The 25,300-nt window shown below is 56.3% G+C and overlaps 4 protein-coding genes across 4 annotated transcripts; 2 read left to right on the top strand and 2 right to left on the bottom strand.

The window, feature by feature from the left end:
- Positions 1-2,765: 2,765 nt before the first annotated feature.
- PIN1 (peptidylprolyl cis/trans isomerase, NIMA-interacting 1) lies at positions 2,766-13,691 on the bottom strand. Its single transcript, XM_032204969.1, has 4 exons — positions 13,600-13,691; positions 12,055-12,255; positions 6,113-6,223; positions 2,766-2,969 (listed from the first exon to the last, which is right to left on the bottom strand). The coding sequence occupies exons 1-4, from the start codon at positions 13,685-13,687 to the stop codon at positions 2,860-2,862; spliced, it is 510 nt and encodes a 169-aa protein (XP_032060860.1). The 5' UTR covers positions 13,688-13,691; the 3' UTR covers positions 2,766-2,859.
- Positions 13,692-13,976: 285 nt separating this feature from the next.
- Positions 13,977-15,953, bottom strand: UBL5 (ubiquitin like 5). Its single transcript, XM_032204970.1, has 5 exons — positions 15,929-15,953; positions 15,496-15,556; positions 14,997-15,080; positions 14,849-14,886; positions 13,977-14,207 (listed from the first exon to the last, which is right to left on the bottom strand). Exons 2-5 carry the CDS (start codon positions 15,549-15,551, stop codon positions 14,164-14,166), a joined length of 222 nt encoding a protein of 73 aa, XP_032060861.1. The 5' UTR covers positions 15,552-15,556; positions 15,929-15,953; the 3' UTR covers positions 13,977-14,163.
- Positions 15,954-16,034: 81 nt separating this feature from the next.
- On the top strand, positions 16,035-20,169 carry FBXL12 (F-box and leucine rich repeat protein 12). Its single transcript, XM_032204952.1, has 5 exons — positions 16,035-16,141; positions 16,345-16,417; positions 16,710-17,433; positions 19,293-19,414; positions 20,023-20,169. Exons 1-5 carry the CDS (start codon positions 16,035-16,037, stop codon positions 20,167-20,169), a joined length of 1,173 nt encoding a protein of 390 aa, XP_032060843.1.
- A 103-nt stretch (positions 20,170-20,272) lies between these two features.
- LOC116500056 (hepatic lectin-like) lies at positions 20,273-22,831 on the top strand. Its single transcript, XM_032204951.1, has 7 exons — positions 20,273-20,315; positions 20,865-20,878; positions 21,182-21,272; positions 21,534-21,608; positions 21,904-22,055; positions 22,376-22,488; positions 22,696-22,831. The coding sequence occupies exons 1-7, from the start codon at positions 20,273-20,275 to the stop codon at positions 22,829-22,831; spliced, it is 624 nt and encodes a 207-aa protein (XP_032060842.1).
- The last annotated feature ends 2,469 nt before the right edge of the window (positions 22,832-25,300 follow it).

The following is a 25,300-nucleotide window of genomic DNA, read 5'->3' as shown; positions in this document are numbered from 1 at the left end:
CGTGCCAAATCGGGTTACTGTATCACAGATGCTCGCCGAGCGCAGCAACAAGCGCGGGTTCCCCGGGGAAAAGGCAGGAGACCAAAGCAGCTCGTGGTCTGTCACCCCTGCGAAGAGGAGAGCGGGCACAAACGAGACGAGGACGTGGCTGTTTTGGGATGGAGGAGCCAGGGGTTTTGCCACAGGGCTTTTGGAAACGTCGCTGCTGCTCCTGGCATGTCCCTTTGGTCATCCCGAGCCTGTCCCAGCCCCTCCAAGCTGCTCCACGGCCACCCCAGCGCAGGAACGGTTGTTCCCTGCCCTCACCTCTCCATCTCCTGCTCCAAAGATCCAAGAGATGTGCAGACGGAGAGGAATCGCTGGCGAAAACAACGACAACCTGCAGAGGAAGGGCCTCGCCGAGCAGAAATGCCAATCCCCACCTGGAGCTGCAGGCCAGCAGCCCGTTAGCGAGGTATTGACCAGATCCCGCCCCGAACCTCTTTGGCTTTGACATTTGCTTTGTTTTCAAGCGTATATATGGCAGTCCAAACCATGTTTTCAAGGATTTATCCCTCGTGGCATAAATCCCAAGGACATTTATTGTCTCTTGCTGCTTGGACACCGTTGGACAGCAGAGCCCCAGTAGCGTAATGCTTTTAGGGAGCTCCCAGCAGTAGGAAATACCCCACAGCTGCTGCCTGCATGAGAAAACCCCCCCACCAGGCACTTTTTAGAGGCCAGCTCCCTCTTGCACAACCTCACAGAGCTCCTGCCCCACTACAACCCATCAGTAGCATCTTCACCCTCACCCCAAAAAGCTTCCCCCCTCTCTCTCTTATGGCCACTGCTCCCAGTTGGAAGCCTGTGCTGGGACCAGCACAGCACCAGCACCAACTGGGAAGCAAAAACCCCTGCAGCAGCAGAAAGGCACTCGCCTGGTGCGTTTCCAGACAGAACTGCCACCTCCGCTCTCATTCATTTACCTTTGATCCTGCTTTCATGATACCGCGCGGTTATTTGAGGTAATTTCCCTTTTTAAGTCCTCACCTGCTTGTCACCCTGTGCTGGGTGGTGGTTTTTTTTTTTTTTTTTGAAATCGATGCGTTGCTATGGAAACCAACTTTTATCTGAAGCACAAAAACCTTCAATTTCCCCGGCATAACCAGTGAGGGTAAAAGCAAAAGCAGAAACGCCGGTGATACTCGCGTGTTCGTTTTAGGTGAGCACGATAATTGCAGAGAGTCGGGAGGAGACGTTGCCTTTCCCCAGCTCTAAAATGGGAGCTCTTAGGAAAAAAGCACACCAAGGAGCCGTCGCGGCTGGTTTTGAAGGGGACACCTACGTTTGCAGAACTCGGGAGGGAAGGATCAGTTATCAAATTGCACTTTTAGTACTTTTTTTTCCACCCGAATTAGCAGCTTACGGCAGGATTTGAGCAGTTCTTACAAAACGAGACAGCGACTCGACGCGAAGCGCGTGAACCCAACGCCAAGAGGGAATAAAGGATATTAGCTTACAGCTTAAGACAGAAATGTTGAGAAGTTTTTCTTAATACCACGCAAGCCACATTTCCATTTGAAGGATTAAAACAATCAGCATCAGCCAACTCAGCAGATATTGCAGAGGTTTTCATTTGCAGTGGGAGCGGCGAGATCTCTACAGACAGAGGAGGAGAAATAATCAATACCAGAGCTCCTGAAATGTTTCATTGGAGAGGGCTTTATTTTCTGCTTACGAGAACTGGAACTTTACAGCCGGTTTGCATCGGACCAAAGCTGGGATTTCATTTTTTCTTTCCTGTTTTTATTTTGCTAAACATAAGCAATGCGGTGGAACCGGAAAACGATGACTTAACAGTGTCTAAACCACAAGTGGATCGAGAGCAACTCGAGAAAAAAAAAAAAAAAAAAAAAAAAAACAACCAAAAAAACAGCCTTCTAGCTAAAAACTGAAAATCCACAATACAGTCCGCCCTACAGCATGGCACTGCCTGACGAATGGAGCGACCTCGGGCTGGAAGGGGCAGCACCCTAGGGACCGCGATGCAGCTCGGGCTGCCTACTGCTCTCCCTGCCGCGGGAAACTACTGGCCGTGAACCTCTCTCGGTTGCTTTCAGGACCAAAAGGCATCTTCAAGTTTTAGTCCAAAGCGGCGGCGGGAGCGGGGGGAAGCTCCAGGGGCCACCACGGGACGGGACAGAGGGACGATCCTCACGGGGAGAGCTGCAGCGAGGGAAGCTGGGGGAGAAGGCGCGGGTGCCCCACGCCAGCTGGCTCACGGCTCGCTAGCTTAGGGTCAATTTCCAAGCGGCCGGAGTAAAATCGCTTCTACAAACCGCCGGGCTGGACTGCAGAGCAAACACAGTTTATTCTGGTTAAAAAATGTGTTTGAACAAACATGCAGAGGGGCGGGGAGTTCATTCCGTCATAGCACCAGAGTTCACGAGTCAGCTTCACCATCGTCAGTGCTGGGCTGCAATAAATACTCTGTGTCTCTAACGGGGAGGAGGTGGGAAGCACTGAAGTGTGACCTTTAGCATTGACAATTCCTCGGCTTAGGAGACCTGTCAATATAACTCAAGCAGCTGTGGCATGCCAGAACTGTTGTTTTTAACATTCTCTCTGCTCATGAAAGATGCTACTGTCTCATTTTGATTGCGTTCTCACCCTTGGCTAACCATGCATCTCTGCAGGTGAAAAACATTGTGTCAGGTGCCACAGGAGATATTGAGATATGAAATGAGCTTTTTTTTTTTTGTTTTGTTTTGTTTTTAAACTGGATATGAAGTTCATCTGGGAGAGTGCAGGGTTGGAGTAGGTTTTTTTTTTTTCCTTTCTTCCCCTCGCCCTTTCCTTTCTACGTGTCACCAAGGCACTTCACTCTGTGCGTAGGATGATGTGGATCCCTGATTCTGTGAAAACTGGTCCGCTCATCTCGCCCGCCCTCAGCGCAAATGAGGCATCTTCAAAAGGTTTCTGCATCTGACCTGCAGAGAGCAGCAACGAGAAAGTTCAATTAAGCCCGGCAAAGACTGGAAAAGCTTTCTGAGCAAGCAAGCTTCAAATGAAGACAGCTTCCAGGCAAACAACAAAGTCACCAATTAATAACTTGCAGGGGGTGTTTGTTTTTGTACACTCCCAGAAGATGATCCAAAACAACTCATTCACACATGCGTGTACACACTTCTTTTTTTTTTTGGTTGTTTTTTCCTCCTTGAACAGAGATTTTCAGATCCTGCAGACATCACTGCAGCAAGGGGGGATATTCGGAGAGCTGCAGACTCGGAAGGCAGAGGAAATCTGCTCTGCAGACTCACCGGCACAAGGGGCTGTTTTTGTCTTCCAGCCTCGAGGTGCGCAGGGAGCGCGGACACGGTGTGCATTACAAGCTGCGCTAAATAATTTACAAGGCACACGTGGCTAATGTCATGACCTAGATAAGAGCTGCTGGTAGGGCTCCGAGGCCCTGGCTTCCAGGAGGTTCAGCAACCTGGGCTCAGGAAAGCCAGAGGAAGTTCCCCACGAGGGGAATAACGAGCAGAACGAGCGCGGTTCTGAGGGGAAGCAGAGAGAATAAGCGGCACGGGGATGGGATTTGTGCCTGGTCTCCTGTAACAGAAGTTAAGGCGAGGAAACCGGCAACCCCCGGCCAAAATAACGAGGCTCTGGCATTACCAAAAGGCCAAAATCTCGTTGGGGGGACTCTTGGCAAAAGCTTAAGCAGCAAAAGGAGATGCCTGCGAGGTGACAGCGCAGAGGAAACCCTCGCTGTCTGCTCGCAGCGCTGGCCACATTCGTGACACTTGCCTGCGGAGAGTTACAGCCCGGTGCCTTGCCAAAAACGCAGCATAAATCTCCTGAAGGTTTGCGACCCCTGTCTCCAAGCTTCAAGGCGACGCTGTGGCTTTGGATTCTGCTACACACGAGGAGAGGGCTGCGGAAAGCTTACAGGCTGGATCATCAGCAGGCGTTTCACCAAAATACTGTGTTTTTTGGAAATTAAAGCTTCCCAGCCCGCTCGGCGGCCACACATCCGAGAGGCACCGTGTGTAGCCAAGCAGCATCGCCAGAATTTAGGTTTTATTTTGGGTCCTACACCCAGCTGTACCCGTTTCTCTAGCGAGGCTGCTAAGATGCCACAAAAGCTCAGCTCCTCCCTTTCAGGATTAGCCCGAACAGCTTCGGCTTGGTGTTTTCCCCATCTGAAAAAACATTTGATTACTGAAGCGATCCGATGCCCCTGACTTTCCAGTTTCAATTCTCTCTCTTCAGCATTTAAATTGCTAGGGGAGGCAAACAGCTTGCCTGGCTCCCAGGCTCCAGTTACAAAGCCAGCGTCAATCACCATCAGATAAAAACCACCTTGGCACCTCAGGTTTTCGGTTCTTTTCTCCTAAGACCTGAAATCTTTCCTTCAGCTCAAGTAACGGCCTCGCCGCTACCCTGCGGCGCTCAGTCGAGCAGAAGCAAGACTCATTTGAAGGGTTTCAGGAAGATAAATGGAAATGTTTTAATAACTTCACCTCTGAAGAAACCAGTGTTCCAAGTTCTAACAAATTACATTTGCAGCCCTGGAAGAAAAGCGGCAGAGACAGGGACAGCGTGACAGCTGAGTTTGGCCACCGCTCATAGCTCTAGTGTCATCTAGTGGAGACTGCCTCTTGCAACATTCCTTTAGGTTTTGCTGCAGCCAGAAAAAAAAATAATAAATAAATAAAAAATGTATTTTTGTTTTCCTGCACTCCTCCACAGACCACAGGGAGCTGAGAGGTGCTACTGAACCCGGCCTCCTAGGGCGGATGTTTTGTTGTATAGGAACCCAGAAAATATCATCGTCTTGCCCTGTGACTGCAGAAACAAGTCCCTAAAGAAACAAGACCCTAAAAAGAAGCAGTGATTAAATACAGCATACTGGCCAAAAAAGAATAATAAAGAAAGAAACCAGAACCTACACTCCTGAATACAGTTTCACCTGCCAAAACCAGGTGGGCTTCGGGCAGCAGGGGCTGAAGCAGCAGCTCTGGAGCCCCTTCCAGCATCACCCCTGCAGCAGCAGCACGCCCACCGGTGCCTGAAATATTTCGGGGCACCCTGCCTGCGTGGGTGACAGCCTCGGGGCAGCTGTGCAGGCTCCTCCTGCCAGGTTCGTGCGCTCACCGCAGGGTTAAGAGCCTGGGACGAGCTTCTGAGCGCTCCAGCCTGCTTCCCACCAGCCCCAAGCGTGAGCTGGGGCTAGAAAACACTTCCACCAAAATGACAGCAGGCTTCGACGCGCTGCTTGCTGCTTCAGACGTGGGCAGCTCTTACTACAGATCCTCCTCTGGGATTGCTGCAAGTTCCTGCGACTCCGGGGCACGGATTAGAATGACAAATATAGCATTTTCTCTCTTTGACGGGTACCTTTCTTGACCTTCTCCAAAGAAAATCTGCACGGACACCCTCGCTGCAAAGATTTGGGGTTGTTCTTTAAATACTGCAGCCGCACTCGTGACATCATTGCTTTTATCTTTTGCTCCTAGCGGAAATTACTGCAAAAAGCGCTGGTGAGATAAAGCCAGACAGGTTTCAGCGCTCCTCTTTTCCATCCCTAAGATCAGTCCTCCTGCCCTCGCAAATCTCATTAACGAGGACACATCCACGAGCTTTTTGTTATTGCTCCCTGACTGCGCCAATCGATAGCCCTGGAACGAATTCCCTCGCCAGCCACATTATTTTGGTGGGCTGCAAACTGTTCCCATTTCCACAATTTGTTAATAGCTCTCTCATTTAAGACTGGGATGCCAAATCATTTACCCGGCATGTCCTTCGCGAGGCTTAACCACTTCTTCCTTACCCGTGGCCTGTTACATTGGGCAACTGGATTTCCACTCAGCACAACCAGAGAAATCCTTCCCTAGAGGGAAAAGCCAATTCCAACATCCCCTCTCTGCCTGGAATAGCATTATGGTTGCACTGCTAATTGGTTTAACGTCTAGGCAGCAAGCTACATTTCCTGCCCAGCAGGCTGCCGAGCACACAGATCCATTTTGGTGTCTCTTCCCCTGCAGTTACCCAAATTTGCTCCCTGCCAGGGAGCTCAGCAACCCCTCGGGAAGCTGGTGCTGGTGGTGCTGCTCCGAGCTCGACTCACCTCGTCCGAAGGCGCCCAGGTCGCCGCCCGCTTTCGCCGAGCTGCAGTCGCTGAACTGGGAAGCGAGGGATTCAAAGTCCTCTTCTCCTGATTTTATCTTCTGGATGTAGCCTGTAGATACAGGGAATAATTCGGTCAGGAGAGGGAAAACAGGGGGGGAAAAAAGACAAAAATCAACACCTCCACCCCCAAACCTGACCAGGGACAGTGCAAGAGAAACATTCCCAGCAAAGAAGGGGCCATCGTCGGTTTTTGGAGGTGCCTGAAGCATTGCATCCCACAAGAAAAGGGGTGCAGAGAACCACATCTGCACAGCACTCGATGTTCCCCCTCCCACAAAGCCTTTCAAGCCCGAACAGAGACAGCCCAAACTTCCCTAACACCCCAAAAGCAATTGGCACAGAGTTTTTATTCTGCCGAGCACGTTTCCACCTTTACCCCAGGGTCCGTTTCTATTTAAGCTTCTGTTAAAAGAAAAAAAAGAAAAAAAAAAAAGTTAATTCCACCAACTGCTACCCCTAAAGCACGGGAATTTATTATTGGGCTTCGGAATAGATGAGCTTTCGACTTCAGAAGGGCTCGCCTCGGTGGAAGACCAAGCACGAAGAAGCCCCAAGGAGCGAGTTATTTGCAAAGCCAGCTTTTTAAAAGGTCAGTAAAGAAACATCCGTAGCCTTAACCGAGAGCCCTGCCTCACTGAGCCAGACCCACAGAAACCCCCGTGGTAGCTCACGAGACAATCCAGGAGCTGGTTCACCTGGCAGAACACATTTTCCAGTTCCCGGCGTGCCAGCAGGGCTGGGGAGCCGGTAATTACAGAAGCTGAGCGTGTGCAGCCATGAGCGAAGCTCAGATGCCGCCGCCGCATCCCTCAGCCTTTCACGGATGGCTGAGATGAGAAAACCCCGTGCAGATTCCTGCGACTCGACTGACTTTGGCTCCATCAGGAGCCAAAGCCCAAGCCAGCGTGGGTCCAGCTGACTTGCAGCCACCCCTTTCCCAAATGTGACTCAGCAGCGGCCACAGGAAACGTTTTTGTGTGAGGACAGCTGCCTAAGGTGGGATTTTGGGAAGCCTTCTGCCTTCCCAGCACAGCCTGCTCCTGCTGGAAGGGCCTGATTTCTGTGCCTCGGCCCATAGGTGAGGAATTAAGACGAAGCCACGCTGAAAAAAAAATAATTCGTTCACATTTTAAGCGGGGGAACATCTCCAAGAGGAAGCCAGGAAGCAACGGAGCCACAGGTCCCTACCCCAGAGGAACAGCCCCAGACCGGGGCTGGTGAAACCGGGCTAAAACCTGGCTAAACCAATTTCTCCGGAGAGCTTTGCTTAGGTTTTAAACCCCTCCTTGCAGAAACCTCCTCTCAGCTTCCAAAAGAACTGGCAAAGCCATCTTCCGTGTCAGACCAAGGCAGTCTTCCACCTTCGGAAAGAAACACGAAGAAGTCGGCGGCGGCAGCAGCGCCGCTTGTCTAAAATTTTGGCTGAATTCAAAGCAAAACGAGGCTGGAACAGGGCAGTAAGAGCAGCTCGTGTTCCTCAACAAGGAATCAAGAGAAAAGGAACGCGACCCCAAACACTGAAGCTGTTAAGGAGGGACCTGGAGGGATGCTCTCTGGAGTTTTTGCTGCAAAAGATGAAGAAATTCGTATTTCCCAGCTCGATTTGATGCCATAAAGCTGAGGAAATAGCTGGGAGGGCAGCCAGAAAACGGGAGTGGAGGTTGCCTCTTAGCAGCTGAAACAGCAAAGCGAGTTACCTTCATCCCTGAAGCACCCAACCTGCTTTAACGGAAACCACCGGAATTTTAACCAAAGTGAGCTTATCCCACCCGCCCCACGCGTACAGGCGGAGAAAGGCAGGAGATCCCCAAAATCTGCAACTACAAGGCTTCAGGCGACAGCTCCACATCCTGCGATGGGGAAAGCAGCAGGATTATTTATCCGGGTGGCTGGCAGCTCCCAGCAGGCACGCAGGGATGCTCGGGGAAGGCACCGGGCACTGCTCATCCTATTAAACTAAGCTGCTTGAGCATGAACAGCCTACTTGCTGACAAAACAGAGTTTATCCTAAAATACATATTTGCACCACCGTAAATACACATCTAATTGCATAAAGCTGCCAGTCCCCAGCAAGCTCCCATCATACCAGGGCACGGCACGTCCCGAAGAGTCAGGAATTACGCTTTAAAGCAACAAAGCACCCAAATTAAGGATCTGAGGGTCTACATTTAAGCATTTATCTCTTAAAAGCACCCACGCCGGTCGCATCAGCTGGGTCCTAGTGGTAGAACCTCTCCCAAGCTTGCAGAGGAAGCAGTTGATAACCCATTGAAAGGGAATTTGGTCATTAAAACTTCCTAATTTCACACGAGCAACCAGCCTAAGAGCAAAATCTGCCTCTCAAGGAGATGAGGGTTTTCCTGGGTAAAAGCTAAAGCTGACAGGGCTGCTTCACGTCCCCCCCTTGCATCGTGTCTGAACTCTGGCTCTGTGAGGAGGGATTCGTGAGCCGTCTCCCCAGGTGATCTCAGCTGTTTAAAAGAAATCACCCAGAAAAAAAAGGCACTGCCCAGCTTTGAATAAATCCCCCCGAAAAATCCCTTGGGTGTCAGTGAAGTGAAACAGCAGGAGACCAACGCAAGAAGAGCAAGATGAAGGATCATGCTGAAATGAAACGGAGAAATTTTGGGGTGAATCCTGGCGTTTCATGACCTGATTCCGCGGCATGAAGGAGGGCCAGGCTAAGAGAACACGCAAAAAGCGAGCTGGAGGGTGGGGAAGCACTGTCAGCAGAAAGGAGGACCGGAATGCTAAACGTGCCCTGAATGACCAAGCAAGATTCATCGGCGCCAAGCGAAGCGACAAAAACGCAGCCACGATTTCTGCTGGGGGCCGAGAGCTCGAGCAGGAGGAGGACGTCAAGTACGGAGTCAAAAACCAGCAGGAATCGGGCAGCAGGGCTTTAACGGAGAGAACAACGCTCTGAAGTCGCGGCATCTCCACGAGAGGAGGGTAATAGAACAGTAAATGCCACGGGAGAAGGCACCGCCAAGAGCTAATGCGGAGTGCTGCATCCCACGATGAACCCGTGCTCAAGGAAGATTAATTGAAAGTGAAGTGCGAAAAAGGGCTAAGAGTAGAAACAGCAGAAGGGGTGACCTACATTACCAGCAACTAAAAGCCTGGCTGGCTTCGCGGGCAGGAACGGGCTGGTAAAAAGAGCAGGATGCTATAAATCCACTGGGAGGTCAACATCAGGAAGAAACTCAATTTAATTAAGTAATAAAGCAGCTCTAAATGCAAGAAACAACGGAGAGAAAGTGATTATGAGCTGGAAACCGGGCTTCCACGCATCGGAGCGGAGACGTTCTGGAATAACCTTCAGAGCAAACACAGAGAGGAGAAACAAAAAACCCTCAAGTGGTGACTGATCAAGCTTGTGAGAGGGACCAGAAGATTTCCTCCCCCTTACCAGGAAGGCCCAGCCTCAAGTCGCCAATTTCTTGCTGTCGGTGCCTATCAGAAAGCACCTGGCAAGAGGCAGGTCCTCCAGCTCTGGCAAGGCGAGGGCTAACCTACATTTCATCCCCTGCTGCACCTTCTTTAATGGATGAAAAACCATCTGTGGCCACCACGCTCCTCCAGCTCTCTCGCTCCGCTCTGTTTTTACCGGAGAAAAGCTGTCAAACGGAGTATTTGACGTTAATTGAGCTCACCCACCTAAAACATTTATCTTTAGCACCGTCCCCTCTCCTGCGGGAGCGGACAGCTCCCTAATCAAATTACCTTCTCGGGTTTTTGTTGCGTAAAGCATTAACGCCAGCCCTGGATATCCCAGACAATAAGCCATCTCCCAACAAAAACACGGCGACGCGCGGTACCCTGCCTGTCAAACAAATTCCTCCCCTGAGAGCTACTTAGACAATTCCACGCTATAATTACAGCCAGCAGGTAACAGCGCATCTGCTCGGGGAAGTTCGCCGATGCCTGACTGACGAAAGCCGTGGCAGAGCTAAGCTGTGCCTCCTCGCAGCGGGTTTCAGCTGTTCTAGAAGCTCTGAACGCTTGCGAGAAGCTGCAGAGCTGATGTTCCCTACGACCTTCCCACCAGTAACGTTTACTGGGGACAGACACAGAGCAAAAAGACTCCTTTCCATGCCTGTTTCCCAGATTTAGGAACGAATTGCCTCATGGCTGTCAGCGGGGAGGCAAACTGGGTGTTCACACAGTTTTAAGCACAACTTTTCCCTCTCCAGGCACCACGGAGAGGCTGGGAAATGTAAAATCAGCGAGCAACGGGGCTCGGGAGCTGCTGAGATTCGTGGCATCCTTTGGCACTGAGGGAAGATGAAGCTGTTTGGGGTTTTTCTGGCATCGCCTTACAGGTAGCAAAGAACCGCGGCACCTCAGGGAGAGAAAAGCACCTAAAGGAAATAAAAACAGTGACAACTGTTGAGCCCAAATAATGCTACCCGGGCTCCTAAAGACAGCCAGTTTGAAGAATTCGAGCTACCAAAAAGCCAACCTGCTCACGAGCTCCTGAAACACCTCCTGAGACCTTTTTCTTCTTAACCAACACCAATTCCCTCTGCTGTCGAACCAAGTTCAGCCACGCCAAAAAGAGAGGGGACTAAAGCAGTTCTGTTCTTCAAACACAAAAAGGAAGAGAGAGAGAGAGAGAAAAGAACTGCAGGCGTGCAGCTTGGCTGCCATCCTTCAACCTGTTTATCTTTACACCACTCTCAGCGCCCTTGGCACAGAGCTGCACGCCAGGCACACATCCTGCTCCGTCGCCCCCGGCCACGCTTCCTCAGCCACCCTAACCCGAGGGAAACGATTCCCTGAGAAAATTCCCATCTGTGCCAGCTATTTCAGCTCCCTTTCCAGAAGGGCTGCACACCACCTGCTGGTCACTGCCTCCCTGCTTCCAATTATGCAGCAGAGAGAGATTTTTTCCCCACCCAGGGCTTTCAAATGACACAATCCTTCCATTTCTTGCTGGTCAAGATCAAGTCAGTAAGAAAAGCATGCTCCCTATCTCCTTTCCCTCGCTGCTGAAGCCAAAATAGAAGATAAATGAGGCAGCTCTAGGACTGCAGAACCCATCTGTGGGCTCGTAGGGTCTGGACAGCCCCCAGCCTTTGAAGACAGCACCGCCCACTAGAGAGCACGGGCTCATTTCTTAAATTAATCAGCGGGTGTGATTTAATCCTCACCTCGAGCCCTGCGTTTCTCACCCCGAGAGGAAAAAGCCAGCAGGAAGAGCAGCGCTTGCAGCGCGCTTCCAGAGGAAGCAAAACCTCAGCACGGAAGAAACACAACATCAACTGCCAGAGCTGCAAGGGAAGAGCCAGGCTGCGAGGATCAACGCCACCAGCTGCAGAAAACGTGCAGGATCCTTGCTCCTAGAGCACGCCACGAGCCAGAAGGCATCGGGAAAAGCCTGGCCTGACAAAATCAGCTGCAGGGCTGAGTGCCTCCTGCAAGCAACTCGGTTTCAAGCAGAGGTTAACGGGAACTTGGCTGCTCTCAGGGCAAGGAGTCGAGTGACATTAAAGAAAAAGAAAATGTTTAAAGGACATTTGGTTTTAGCTTTAAATAATTTTATTTTCTTTTTGATGGAGAAGTACACATTTACAAAGAAAATACAAACAAACCTGAGGAAACATCACAAAAAAAAAAAAAAAAAAAAAAAGGGAAGATGGAAGGGCTGGGACCTATCTTTACATCATTTAATCGTGCCGAGCAAAGCACAGGGCAAAAAGGGTTTCTTCCAAGTGGCTAAGCCACGTGAAAAGTCCACGTTCAAGCCTCTTGGCTTAAACACTGCCTCAGTGAGCCCACGACACACTGAGCCACTCAGCTCGGGGCTAAGTCTAGCCTTAAAAGGACTTTTCCCCGACAACGGAACCGTTCTCTCTCTCTCTTGCATTTACTTGCCATTTATAAGCTCCAGTGCCTCATCTTTGGTCCGCGTGATCTTTTCCTGCCTCCACGACGAGGGCCTTCTGGACTGGTTGTGCTTCACCAAGAGGTGCGAACACCGCACCTTGCTGGGCTCCCCTTGGCCGTTCTTCCCGCTGCCGCTGGGGCGCTCCCACTGGCTGGCATTGGTGATGTGGTTGAAGTAATAAACGCGGCCTGTGGACAGAGAGAGGGCTGGGGTTAGCACGAAAACCTCCTGAAAAACCACGTCGGGCACCACGAGCTGCGCTGGCACAAGCAGCCGGCCCCATCAGCTCGAGCACAGACGGAGGGAACGACGCCTGACAGCGCCGGGTTGGTTCCTACACGAGTCAGGAACGAGCCTGGGTTGAGTCAGAGCAAAAGCTCCACGCAGGAGCGGCTCCAGCTGCCTTTCCTGGTGCCACAGAGCGGTGGCTGAGCACCCACGGACACAGCCAGGCCCACAAACGCTCGCAGGCAGCTCCCTGGTGGACGGCGCCGTGGTGCTGGCCTCAGGAAGCATAAAGTTTTCCTTTTGAAGTCAGTTTTTGACCCAAAAATGTGACCTTTCTGGGGCAGAAAGCTCGCTCTGCTGACACCAGGGGTCGAGAAAAGAGGCGAGGGAAGCACAGCGAGGGATCACAGCAGCAACTGCACCTCACAGCGGAGCAGAAAACCAGGATCTAACAGCAAGACGTGTGATTTCCTAATGAATCCACAGCTAACGAGCTGGTAATTCCAAGCAGCCACAACGCTTCTAGCAAAGCAGGGCCACGCAGGTCCTTTTTTCCCCTCCCTCATCCCCCCCGCAGCCAAACGAAGGATAAAACTGCTCACGACCTGCTCGGAGCCCATTTTCAAGCCCTAAAACCCTAGAAGCTCTCGCTGCAACACAGCAAACCGTGCTGGAAATGCCGCCCTGGCCCCAAACTTCTCCCAGCCATGCTCTGTCTTAGCACATTCTTTACTGGGAGTGCTTTTTGCTTTACTGGGACCATTTTTTGCTTTACTGGGAGCGCTTTCTGCTATTATTTACCTTCTTCTGAGGGTGACGGAGCACAGGAATCGGTTGCTCTGAGGGCATTTAGAGCCTCCATCCCCACAGACACCCAAACCCACACCCGGCTCCTGTACGAGGTGCTCGGATCCATGCTGCCGGTGTCCCCCACGGCTCCCTTCCAACCTCGGCCGCTTCGGGCCCCCCCCCCGGGACCAAACGGCGGCTCCCCCAGTTCCCAGGCCCCGCACCCACCCCCTTCAACCCTCCCCAGGCCCTGCAGCCGCCGGCACCGCCCCGCACGGGTGCCGGGAGCACGGACCCGGCCCCTCCGGGCCCTGCGGCCTCCAGCACCCAGCCCCGGGGCCCTCCGCGGGGCTCGGCTGAGGGGAGAAACCGCCCGGGCGCAGGCCTCGGGGCCTTCCCCGGTCCTTCGGGGCCTCTCCCGGTACCTCGGGGCCTCCCCAGCTCCTTCAAAGCCTCCCCCGGTGCCTCGGGGCCTCCTCCGGTCCCCGTCGCCCCCTCCCCAGTCCCCCCCGTACCGGAGCTGCGGCTCATTCGCTTCTCCCAGCCCGCGGGCAGCTTCTCCTCCTCCGCCATCTTCCCTCTCCTGCGCCTCCCGGCCCTCATTGGTCCCTTTCCTCCCCTCTCGCTCTTCCCATTGGTTCGTTCAGCCACCAGGCGCCGCCCACCCGCTTCGCCATTGGTGGACGCGCGCGTCGCTCCGGTGGATACGGGAAAGGGGGGTGCGGTGAAGCGCGGCGGGACCCCGGCACGTGATCAAGGAGAGGACGGTGGCCGACGAGGGTCAATAAGGGTAAATGTGCTCATTCTGCCCCCGCCCCCCCCCGGCGCTTCCATCGTGGTCCCGGGGGGCACCGATCGCGGCCCCCGCTCCCAAAAGCACGCAGAGAGCAGCGAGTGGGGAGAGGAGTTTATTAGAAACTAGAAAAAAACACCCGTGGGGACGTTCAGAGCCTCAGCGGGGCCGGAGCCCAGCTGTGCCGGGGGAAAGGAATGGGAGATTCCACGGGGGAACACTGGTTCTACTGGTGGGGGGGAACTGGGAGCACTGGGAAGGGATGAGGGGGCCGCTGGTGGCCTGGCTACTGGTAGTACAGCTCCAGGTTCATGCCGTCGTGGATCTCATCTGCAGGCTGGAGTTAAGGAGAGGGGGAAGGAATGGAACGTGAGCCGGCCGCGTGTCCCGGTGGCCAACGGCATCGTGGCTAGTGTCAGGGGGAGTGTGGCCACCAGGAGCAGGGGGGTGATCGCCCCCCTGTACTCAGCTCTGGTGAGGCTGCACCTCGAGTTTTTTGGGCCCCTCACTGCCAGAAGGACATCGAGGGGCTGGAAAGTGTCCAGAGAAGGCCTACGAGGCTGGGGAAGGGACTGGGACACAAGAGGACACCAGAGGGAATGGTCCCAAATTGCACCAGGGGAGGTTCAGGTTGGAAATTTTGAGGAATTTCTGCTCAAAAAGAGCAGTCAAGCGTTGGGATGGGTTGCCCAGGGAGGTGGTGGAGTCACCGTGCCTGGGGGTGTTCAAGGAAAGGTTGGACGGGGTGCTTGGGGACATGGTTTAGTGGTGCCATCGGTGCTAGGGGGACAGTTGGACCTCGAAGAGCTTCCCCAACCTTAATAACTCTACGAGGTGGCTGTGACGGGGGCGACAACACCCCCAAATCCCCGCCTGCTAACGGCACGGAGCCAGGCGCCCACCCTCACCCCCTCTTTAACGGGAACGCGGCCCCGGAGGGAAGCCACCGAGACACCCTGCGGGAAGGATACAGTCCCCGAGCGTGACGTGGTCCTTGAAGATGGTGTACCTGTAGGGAACGGGACAGTGAGGCGCGGGCTGGTTGGCACGGCCCCGTCCCAAAATGCCCCCGGGGGACGCGGTGGGTGCCCCGCATCCAGCCCCTCCCCGGCCCCTCACCATTTCTTGAGCACGATCTTGTCCCAGCGGGTCCCCGTCTGCGCTGCGATCAGCTTCTTCAGGTCGCGGATGGAGTCCTCGGTGCTGGCGGCCCCGTTAAGGAAAGCAGAAGCGGGAGGAGCCCCCCCCAGTACCCCCCAGTGTTCCCCCAGTACCCTCCATTGCCCCCCCATCACCCTCCAGGTGCTCCTTGGTGCCCTCCTGGTCCCCAGTACCCTCCTGGTGCTTTCCTGGTCCCTTCCCAGTGCCCCCCAGTCTCCCCCCAGTGCTCTCCTGGTCCCCCGGTGCCCCCCAGTCCCCCCCAGTGCTTTCCCAGTGCCCCCCAGTCCTCCCTCTGGTGCCCTCGCAGCCCCCTCCCAGACCGCCAGTGCCCTCCCAGTACTCTCCTGGTCCCCTGGCACCCCCCCGGTCTCCTCCCCGGTGTTCTCTCGGTCCCCCGGTGCCTTCCCGGTCCCCCGGTGCCCCCCCCCCCGGTCCCAGTCCCGGTCCCAAAGGATACTTGCATTTCACCCGCACCTTCTTGCCCAAGCGGTCGTTGCAAACGACTTCGATCATGGTTGCTGGGGAAAAGGAGGAGTCACCGGGGGGTGCTCGGGGGAACGGCGGCGAAAAGGGTGGTGGGGGGGGAAGGGGCAGGGGGTTACCGGGAATGGGTGAGGCTACCGGACGGGGGGTTACCGGGGCTGAGGGTTACCGGGGGTGGGATTTACGGAGGATTGGGGGTTACCGGTGGCGGGGGGTACCGGGAACGGGGATTACCGGGAGCGGGGCCTACCGGAGGCGGCGTTACCGGGGGAGGGGGTTACCGGAGGCGAGGATTACCGGGAACGGGGGGTACCGGGAAGCGGAGGGATGGCTGAGAGTGACGGGAGAGACCCCGGGAGGGTTTATTGGGGCTAACGGGGGCCTCACGGGGGGGTCCCGGCACTCACCGCCGCCGCCGCCGTTCCCTGCGCAGCTCCGCCGCCGCCTCCTCCTCCGCCGCCGCCGCACCGGAAGCGGAAGTGCGCGGGGCCGGAAGCGCCGCAGCGCCCTGTCATGGCGGCGCCCAAGATGGCCGCCAAGATGGCGGCCGCGCTGCCCGACCCGGTGCTGCTGCGGGTCCTGGGGCTGCTGCCGCTGCGGGACCGGCTCCGAGCGGCCAGGTGGGGCCGGCACCGGCGGCCAGGCCTCTCCCGCGGCCTCCTGCGGAGCTCTGGCCGCTCCCTTCGGTCTCCAAGCCCCGCCTGCCTCCTTCCCCGCGGGTCCCCGTTCCCCCCGCCGCCTCCTCCCCGGTCTCCTCGGGGCTCGGCCGCCTCCTCCCCGCTCCCCCGGGCTCCTCCGTGACTCCTTTGTGTCCTCCTTGCAGGGTCTGCCGGCGTTGGAGGCGGCTGGTGCAGGACCGGGTGCTGTGGGCAGACGTGGACCTGAGCCCGCACAAGGTGGGCTTCACCCTGGGGCTGGGGTCCGCACCCCTCCTCGCCCCCCCCTTGTGTGATTGTCCCCCTCTTTTTATTATTTTTTATTACTTTTTATTATTTTTATTATTTTTTGTTATTTTTAATTATTTTTAATTTATTATTATTATTTTATTATTATTTCATTATTTTTATTATTATTTGATTGTTTTATTTTTATTAATTTTTATTATTTCTATTAATTTTTATTATTATTTATTATTTTTCATTATTTTTCATTATTTTTCATTATTTTTTATTATTTTTCTCCCCCCAGCTCAGCTCCAAGACCCTGTGGCAGCTGGTGCGGCACCGCCTGGGCGACAGCCTGAGGACTCTGCGGGTTCGGGGCGCGCTGCTCGCCGGGGGCAGGCAGCGGCTGCTGAGCCCCGCGCTGCTGGCCGCCCTGGCAAAACGCTGCCCGCGGCTCTCCCGGCTCTGCCTGGCCGAAGCCGACCTGCGCCCGCTGCCCTATGAGAGCTTCCCCGCTTCCATCACGGCCCTGGAGCTGAGCCGCTGCGAAATCCCTGCTGCCTGGTTCTGCGGCTCGGCAGCCCGAGCCCTGCCCCGGCTGCAGCACCTCGTGGTCCGCAAAGTCCCTGCGTTTTCCAACCAGCACCTGCTGAACGTCTCCTCCCGCTGCCGCCTGAAGACGCTGACCCTGTCGGGGACCTACCGCGTAACAGACGCGGGGATTCAGAGCGCGGCTCCGCACCTGGAGGAGCTGGAGTGCCTGGTGCTGTGTCACTGCGTCGTTACCGACTCGGCCCTGCACTTCATCGGGCGCCACATGAAACGTCTCCGGTTCCTGGAGATCAGCAGCGCTGACTCCCTGACGAACGCGGGCCTGGCTTGTTTAGCAGCCCTGGAGGGCCTGGAGACGCTGCACCTTGACCACTGCGATAAGTTTTCCCCCGACGCCATCGCCGCTTTGTGCCGAGCGCTTCCCCGGCTGAGGAACCTGAAACTGGATGGGGCTGACTTTGGAGATGAGGCCATGGGTAAAATTCAGGCGAGCTTGCCCAGCTGTAGCTTCTCACACACTCCTTGAACAGCCCAAAGCAGGAGGGCGTTCGCCATTCATCACCGAGCTTCCAATTCCCCTTTTTGGGGGTAAAACCTTATTACCTAGGAGCTGCTGTTCACCTTTCAGGGAACAGAATTATTTAGGGGCTGAAACAGTGAGCCAAGCTGGGCTGGCTGAGTTTAGAGGGTGTGTGTGGCCGGTTTACAAGCTAAAGCTCTGTTTGCTCCTCTTCCCCCTGCTGCTGAGCATCAGGCAGCAGCTTAACCCCTGCCGAATTGCAGGAGTGAAGCCAGGCGCCCTCCTGCTGCAGAGCCCAGAGCCCAGACGTCCAGTTAATGCCTAACCCGATTGCCTCACCGCCCCGCACGTAGGCTACAAGCTGTGCTGAGGAAGAAATATTTCAGCCACACGTGCCAGGGCTGTGTTCTGGGAAGAGCTGGGGTGATCTGCCCAGGCAGCACTGTCGCAGACTGGGCTGTCATCGCACTCGTGCCTTCCTCCAGGACTGGTGTTTGAAGCTGTTCTCCAGGAAGTTTTGGTCCTGGGGCTTCCTAAATGGTGCTAAGAACAACACGTGGCCACAGGCGGACTGCTGCAGGCTTGCAGGCATCGTTGAGGCTGCCGTCACCTCTCTTGGCTGTCCTGGGAGCAGCCACGTTGCCCTGTCACTTTTTATTGCCCCCGATCTCCTCCTACCTGCAGTGTTTTAACCCCAGATAACAGACGTTGCGGCTGTAGCGCTGTGACATTGCTGTTCTTGGATCCCGGAGTCAGCCAAGGGCATTTTTAAATCAAATATTGTATTTATTAAATAAATAAATATATATTTTGACTTATGTCTCCTTCCTGGTGTAAGGTTTTAACTGAACTAAATAAAATAAAGAAGTCAGGCGGCTCCTGACACCAAGCACTCGGGTATTAACAAAGCTGCAGTGAGACAAGGTGCCTCGGGGACACCCGGGGATTTGTCTCCCACTTCAGCCACCCCTCCAGTCCTAGGGAATATTTTCCTTTATGGTGGGGACAACGCTCGGAGAGAGCTCGAGCAAATGTCCAGGTCCAGGATCTTCTAAGAGATTCTTTTGGACGTTCACATCCCCTCTGATAGGAACCAGTTTCCTGCAGAACACAAGTGCCTCAATTGTTTTCCCCACTGGGAGCCAGGAGAGATGAGAGAGAGATTTCCTAGGAAATGCAGTGGGAGGAAGCATTAACGGCTCAGCTGAGCCTCTCTCCTACCAGGTACTGCTTCGAGATGCGGCTCTTTTCACCCCCCACACCCCCTCCCCTCCATTCAGCTGTGGGTTGTGCAACGAGCTGCTAGATTTCGGCCAGCCCTGGGTGGCAGTGACCCCTGTGACGAAACCCTCGTTGCTGTGCACCTCGCTAGCCGCCGGTCTTTGTGCCCTGGCCTCATTCTGCTTTCCCGTTCCTATACACAAACAATCTCGCTGTAGCTTTGGGGCAAATAAACAGTGGTAAATGCCCCAGCTCTGCTTTGGAAAGCATCCCAAGGCTGCCAGCTTAATAACCGCTGCTACGTGTTTATCGCAGGCCCAGAGATTTACGCTGGAGTAATTAGCGTTATTAAAACTTCAGCACTATCTGTCCCAGCACTCTCTGGGCTCGGAGAGCGAAGGTAAAACAGCAAAAGGGAAAATTAAAACCAGCCAAATTTGTCAGTCAGTCAACGTGCAGCCTGATGCCGGGAGAACCTAAATGTTCTCCCGATGTTTGCAGTGGGATGTTTGCGAGCCTGATGGCACAGTGCACCAAACAACGTAATTTAATATCTGACGGTCCCAATTCGCCCGTTTTCCGTTGTCTCTGCAGAATGCACAATTTCTGAGCGTGGAATAGCACAAAACAGCAATCGCAAGTCCACGCGCCTCAGAGCAGCCCTCCCACTGCATGAAGTTTTGGCTGCTGGCTATCGCATGAGGGGAACTGTGAATGTTGGGTGAGCAGAGGCAAAATGTAGGAGTAAAGGACTGGAAGGGTCCTCTGAAGTCATCCATTGATGCCCCTGCAGCACAGCATTGCCCCTCTTCACCCATCAGCTGAAGCATCTTCTCCTCACAAGCTTTGGGGAGCTCTTCCAGGGCCTCATTTCTTCTCAGTCCCAAACTCGGAGGGGTCCGGTCTCCATTTCACCTTTGGCCATCACATAACTCCTTGAGCTTGCACGGTTCTTCCCCCAAGCCCACCTCATCACAGAATCAACCCCCTACACTTCCTAAATGCAGGCCCAAAGACTTGCAGAAAGCCAGCTACAACCCCAGCCAAGCCGGTGTACGGAACAGGAGACGGGGTTGTGTCAGGGCTGAGGGGGGTGAAGGCCACGGCCACCAAAATGAAAAGAATTCACCAAAGAGAGGCCCTAAAGTCCAGGTTATTGATGAATTTGGGGAGCAGCGTTTCATCAGAAGGCTGACGTTCCCAAGCAGCTCCTTCCCAAACCAAAATCTGTTTTCCAGGCCTGCTCTGGAAGCGGCGCGTTCGCTCCCTTCCACTCGAGGGAACCGCCTCAGAAAGCCGACAATTTGCCCTTTTCACTCCAAAGGGGATGTTCAACCCAAACGGGCGCCCAGCTCGGCTGGCCGAGAGCCCCCAGACGGGCGGGTTATTGGAAGTGGACGTGATCCAAGCTGCTATTTTGAGAGCAGGAGCCAATAAGAGGCAGCTCGAAAACCTGCTGGTTGAATGCTAACCTTTGGACCGAACGTCCCCACAGGCACTGCGCGTCCTCTCCCCCAAACACGCTGATGACCAAGCTCCTACCGAGCTCCTAGGGCCAGCCAAAGCTCGTGGCGATGGATGAGGAACATCTCCACGATGACCTGCACATCTTTAAAGGTAAACCTCAGCCCTGCTAAGCCCTTTGATCTGCTGCTTCACGGAGAGGGGCACCGAGCCCCGATCTCCTGGCCTTCTCTTCCCCTGCCAACGTGCCTGGTTGGTGAGGAAGAGGAAGGTCTGGGCTTCAGGGCACCCGTTAGGGAGCTTGGCTAATTGGATCTAACGGGATTGATTGGTTGGGGTGAGGAACTCGGCCCTAAGAAGCTGCTCCCTGAGTTGAGGCTCAGCTGGAGGATGGGCAAGGGGGGCAGCGAGGGGCTGTGGGTGCTGGGGAAGAGCTGGGTGCCCACGCAGCAGCACCCGAGAGTGGATTCATTCAACTTGCAATGGTCCCAGGGTCCCAAAATGGGCTCCCAGCACCCTCAAAGACCTCCCAAGGGTGGCTCTGACCCCCTCCGAGCTCCCCAGCAGCAGTAAGGGACAGCAAAGCCCCCCCAGAGGACTGTCACTAGGGGAACCCATTTTGCTTTTCCACCAGGCAGCCAAGAGGGTCTAGAACATGTCATATCCCAAAATACACAGTGTAAAATCATCATTTCTGCGGAGGAGGCACCAGTTTTGTGCCGTTTGTGTGATACCTGGCAAAAAAATCACCTGCCCTGCCCCATAACACGGGGCAATGCTAGCACAAGGCAGCGGCGTGACAGCCGTTGTGCCCATCGCTGTGCCCCAGAGGGGTTGGGACAGCAGTTACCATCCAAATTTTGCCTCCTGTAGCAAAAAGTTAACCATTCCAGGTTATTCATTAACCCTTCTATCAATGGAGCCCGAGGAGCTATGAAACTCAAATTAATCCGGTGGCCAGAGGGGAACCGTTTTTCACATCTCTTGTGTTTTATTTTAAAGACAGAAGCTTCTTCCAGCAGAAGCTGAGGTCCTTTCTCACCATTTACCTTCTGCTGGCGCTCTCCTTCTTGCTGATGATCACCTTGTTCGCGGTGTCGCTATCCAGAGGTACCAAAGCCCCTCTGAGTGGGTAGAGGTTTCATGTTAATTCATGCTAATTAATTAGGCGGGTAGGACCAAGAGATGCATGAGGTTGTGGGGCTGGGGGCTGGCACCATACTGGGGGCTCGGACCTCCACGGAGACCTCCAAAGGATGAGGCGTGGAGCAGGGAGGGGGTTAAATGCAGCAGAACAGAGCTCATCCTCATCCTTGGCCAATACCAGTACAACCAGTACACCACCGTGTCTCTCTCCCTCTCTCAATGCAGTTTCTGCCATCTCTTCTAAACTCAACGAGGTGCACACGGAGAAGAAACAGAACTTTTCCAACAGGGATTCCCTCTGTAAGTCCCATGTGCTGCCCAGACCCATGGCTTTGTACCCCCTCTGTGCTTTCCCTAAGCTGGCACCTGCACAGACAGGGCCCCAGGAGGGCTGGGTGGTCCAGCGGGGTCTGCTCTCCTGCCTTCTGACAAGTTTTTTTCCATTGGAAATAAAAATCCACCTTGTAGTAGAGGCATCTTTAAGGTGCTTTTGTGGGAAGCCAACATACGGCTGCAGGATTGTGCCCGTACCAGTTTGGCACTGGAGCACTGCTGGGGAATCCCTCCTGACTTCCCCCCATCCTTCTTCCCCCAGTGTTTCCCTGCGGACCCGAAGCCAGGGAGTGGGAATATTTCGATGGCAAATGCTACTACTTCTCCATCGACAGAATGAGCTGGTACAAGGCAAAGACCCAGTGCGAGGAGATGCACTCGCGCCTGGCCATCATTAACAGCTTCGCCAAGCAGGTAAAGACCCCAGCAGCCACCAGTTAGCCCCAGCTCCTCTCTGCATCCTTTGCTCCATGCCTCACACCCCAACTTTGGGATGCCGGAGCGTCCCAGAGCCTGCTGTTGTCCTCGGCAGCAGCCAGCAGAGAGCAGGCAGAACTCGCGCTGCCTGCCCGCCAGCCCGGGCTCCGTGGCTCTGCGGGATGCTCTGGTCCCCATCCCACTCCTCCGCGACCCCAAGGAGCAGCCAAGAGCAGGGCTCGGCTGTGCCCCGAGCCCCCTCGCTCCGGGAGCCCCTTTCCTGGTGCTTTCCCTCCTGATCCCTCTCCCCGCTGCAGAATTTTGTCATGTTCAGGACAAGGAATGAGCGCTTCTGGATTGGGCTGACGGACGGGAACTCGGAAGGGGAGTGGGAATGGATCGACGGCACCGACTACAAGAGCACGTTCACGTGAGTGCCAGCCTGCCCCTCTGGGCACCCCAAAACCGCAGCCTGCTGGCGCACCCCTGTTTCGCATCAGGTCTAACACAGTAGCAGAGCCAAGCACAGCACCTAAAGGCACCCAAAATCATCCGAAATTACCCAAGCCAGGCGTCGCTAGCCCCCACCCCACGCTCCCCGCATTTCCCTCGCCTGATTTGGCATTTCTCTGCCCAGATTCTGGAAGGAAGGCGAGCCCAACAACAGCGGCAACAACGAGGACTGCGCCCACGTCTGGACCTCCGGGCAGTGGAACGACGTCTACTGCACCTTCGAGTGCTACTACCTCTGCGAAAAGCCTGTGCCCAACTGAGCGGTGCCGAGCAAAGCGGCGTGCCCGTGCCCTGGCACCCCAAAAGTTTCCTTTCTCTTCTTAATTTATACTATCCTGCCCGTTTCCTGCCGGTTCCTCTCGACCGCCCTGTCCTGCTGGGGATGGGGATGGACTTCCATGGTCCTAAGCAGGAATCCAGCTTCTCCATGGGGAGCTCGGCCGAATAAAGGAGGATTATTGCTCAGGAGCAATGGTTAACGTGGCCTCCCTGCTCCGGGGAGGCCGAGCTGGGGCGGTGGCGGGCACGAAGGGGACGCAGGGTGCGGGTCGAGCGCTGTGTCTGGGGAGCTGCTGCCAGCTCCGTTTTCCTATCAGGGAAAAAAATCGTAATTTGGGGAACTTTTCCTTTTTTTTTTCTTTCTTTTTTTCTTTTTTTTTTTTTTTTTTTTTTTAAATTTGTATTCCACTTTGCGAAACTGCCCGGCCCCAGCTTGGCGTCGGATGAGCCCAGCTTTGCGCTGTGCCAAGAGGGGCTGCTGGCACCAAAGGGTGGGCGCCCCCCCCTGCCACGGCACCCTCCCCCTACCATGGCGTCCCCCTGCCATAGCGCCCCCTCCCCTAAGGATACCCCCTCCCTATAGGGACACCCCCCCCTACAAGGACACCCCCCCTACAAGGGCACCCCCCCGTCGCACCCCATCCTGGGGGTCTCCGCCTCCTTCTCGCCCCGGGGGAGCCCTCGGGGTTCAGGGGGCGGCCGGGCCGGGCAGCCCCCGGGGGGGTCCCCACCGTCGCCCCCCTCTCCCCGCTGCCGGGACGGCGCCGGCGGCGGATTCGTTTGGAAGCCAAGGGAGGGCCGGGGCCATCGAAACGGACCGAGCCCGGGCACCGCGACCGCCCCGACGGCGGGAGGACGCGCCGCCGCCTTCCCTGTCGGCGACACGGCTGTCGCGACAGAACCGGCAGCCCTTCGGGGAGCGGTAAAGCGGCGGCTTAACGCGCCCGGCTGCGCGGAGCCCCACGACGGCCCTATTCCCACGGAACCCCCACCTCGGCGCCAACGGGGAGCGCCGCCTCTATCGCGACAGTCGCCGACGGGGCTCTGCGCGCAGCGGGCTCCAGCTCGGGGGGCCCGGCGGGATGGGGCCCCCGACGCGCTCCCGGCTCAGGCGCGCTCCCGGGGGAGGCGGGGGGCGGCGGCGCTCACGGGCACGGGCGCGGACACGAGCGGGGGCTGCGCGCTCTGCCCCGCGCACACTCGCGCCCCGCTCCGCTCCCCGAAAAGCGCCGGTGCCGGTACCGGTGCCGGTGCCTCCGGTGCCCCGGTAGGTGCCGAGCACGGGGGGGGGGGGGGTCGCGGGGAGCCGGTACCCGGTTGACGGCAACCCCGGGGACGCGCTCCCGGTGCGCCCCGTCCGGGCGCGGAGAGCCCAGCACCGGGAACCGGGAACCGGGCACCGGACACCGGGAACCGGGAACCGGGCACCGGGAGCCGGCCCGCGGGTCTGGGGGGGGGTCCCGTCGGGTCTCACGGACGCGGAGCTGGGGATGGGGGGGGGAGCGACCACCGCCGCGGCATCTCCGGGAACCGGAGCGGGCGGGGAGGCTCCCGGGGATCCCGGGGGCAAGGTCGGGGTTTGCCCCAACGGGACCGGGAGGACCGGGGCGGGTGCGCGGCGCCGTCGCCGGGATTTCGTTGCCGTTCGTTTACCGGGACGCGGAGAACGCCGGGGGCCGACGGAACCCAGCCAGGGCTGGGTGGGGGCTTTGGGCTCGGTCCCCCCCGGCCGGTCCTAACGCTGCTCTCCGCCCGCAGCCGCCGGGATGAAGACGGAGGAGGCTCCGTCCTGCCTGCAGCAGGCGACGCCGGTTCTGGGCTTCGGTGAGTGCCGGGGGCGGCGGGGAACGAGCAGAGCCCGGCCCCGACCCTCCCGTCCCGTCCCGTCCCGTCCCGTCCCGTCCCGTCCCGTGCCCCCCCCCTCCCGCTGTCCCCGCTCCTCCGTCCCTACCGGCTCCGGTGCCGGTGCGCAGGGAACGGGAGCGGCCCCGGGCTCAGCCCGGTTTTGCGGTTTGATGCTTTGGAGACAGCCCAAGCCCCGGGAAAGCTGCGAAATGTCCCCCCCGACCCCCTTCCCCTGCGACCCCAAAACAGCTCCGGGGGGCTGCTGCTGTCCTTAGGGCGTTCGGTGACTCCAGCGAGGCACCGAGCGCGGGATGGATGGGGACAGCCCCAGCATCCGACCTTTCCTTACCTGCCCTGACCCCAAAAAAGCCCCTTCGCCTCCTCCGAGCCCCTCTCCCCCCCATTTCCTCGCTGATTTTACGCACAACCCAGCTGCGCACCCGCACCCCGCATGGGGTTCGCCGCTCCCCAACGGAGCGAGGCCGGATCCGGCCACCCCAGAAAGGCCTGGCCGGGAGGGACACGATTTAGACCGAGGCACCCGAGAGCTGCCCCCCCGGGCACGCCGATGCCTTCGCCCCATCTCGCAGAGCTGCGGCAGGGTG

Source organism: Aythya fuligula, chromosome 30, assembly GCF_009819795.1.
Source record: "Aythya fuligula isolate bAytFul2 chromosome 30, bAytFul2.pri, whole genome shotgun sequence".
Classification (NCBI taxonomy): Eukaryota; Metazoa; Chordata; class Aves; order Anseriformes; family Anatidae; genus Aythya; species Aythya fuligula.
This window is presented reverse-complemented; position numbering and strand designations above follow the sequence as displayed.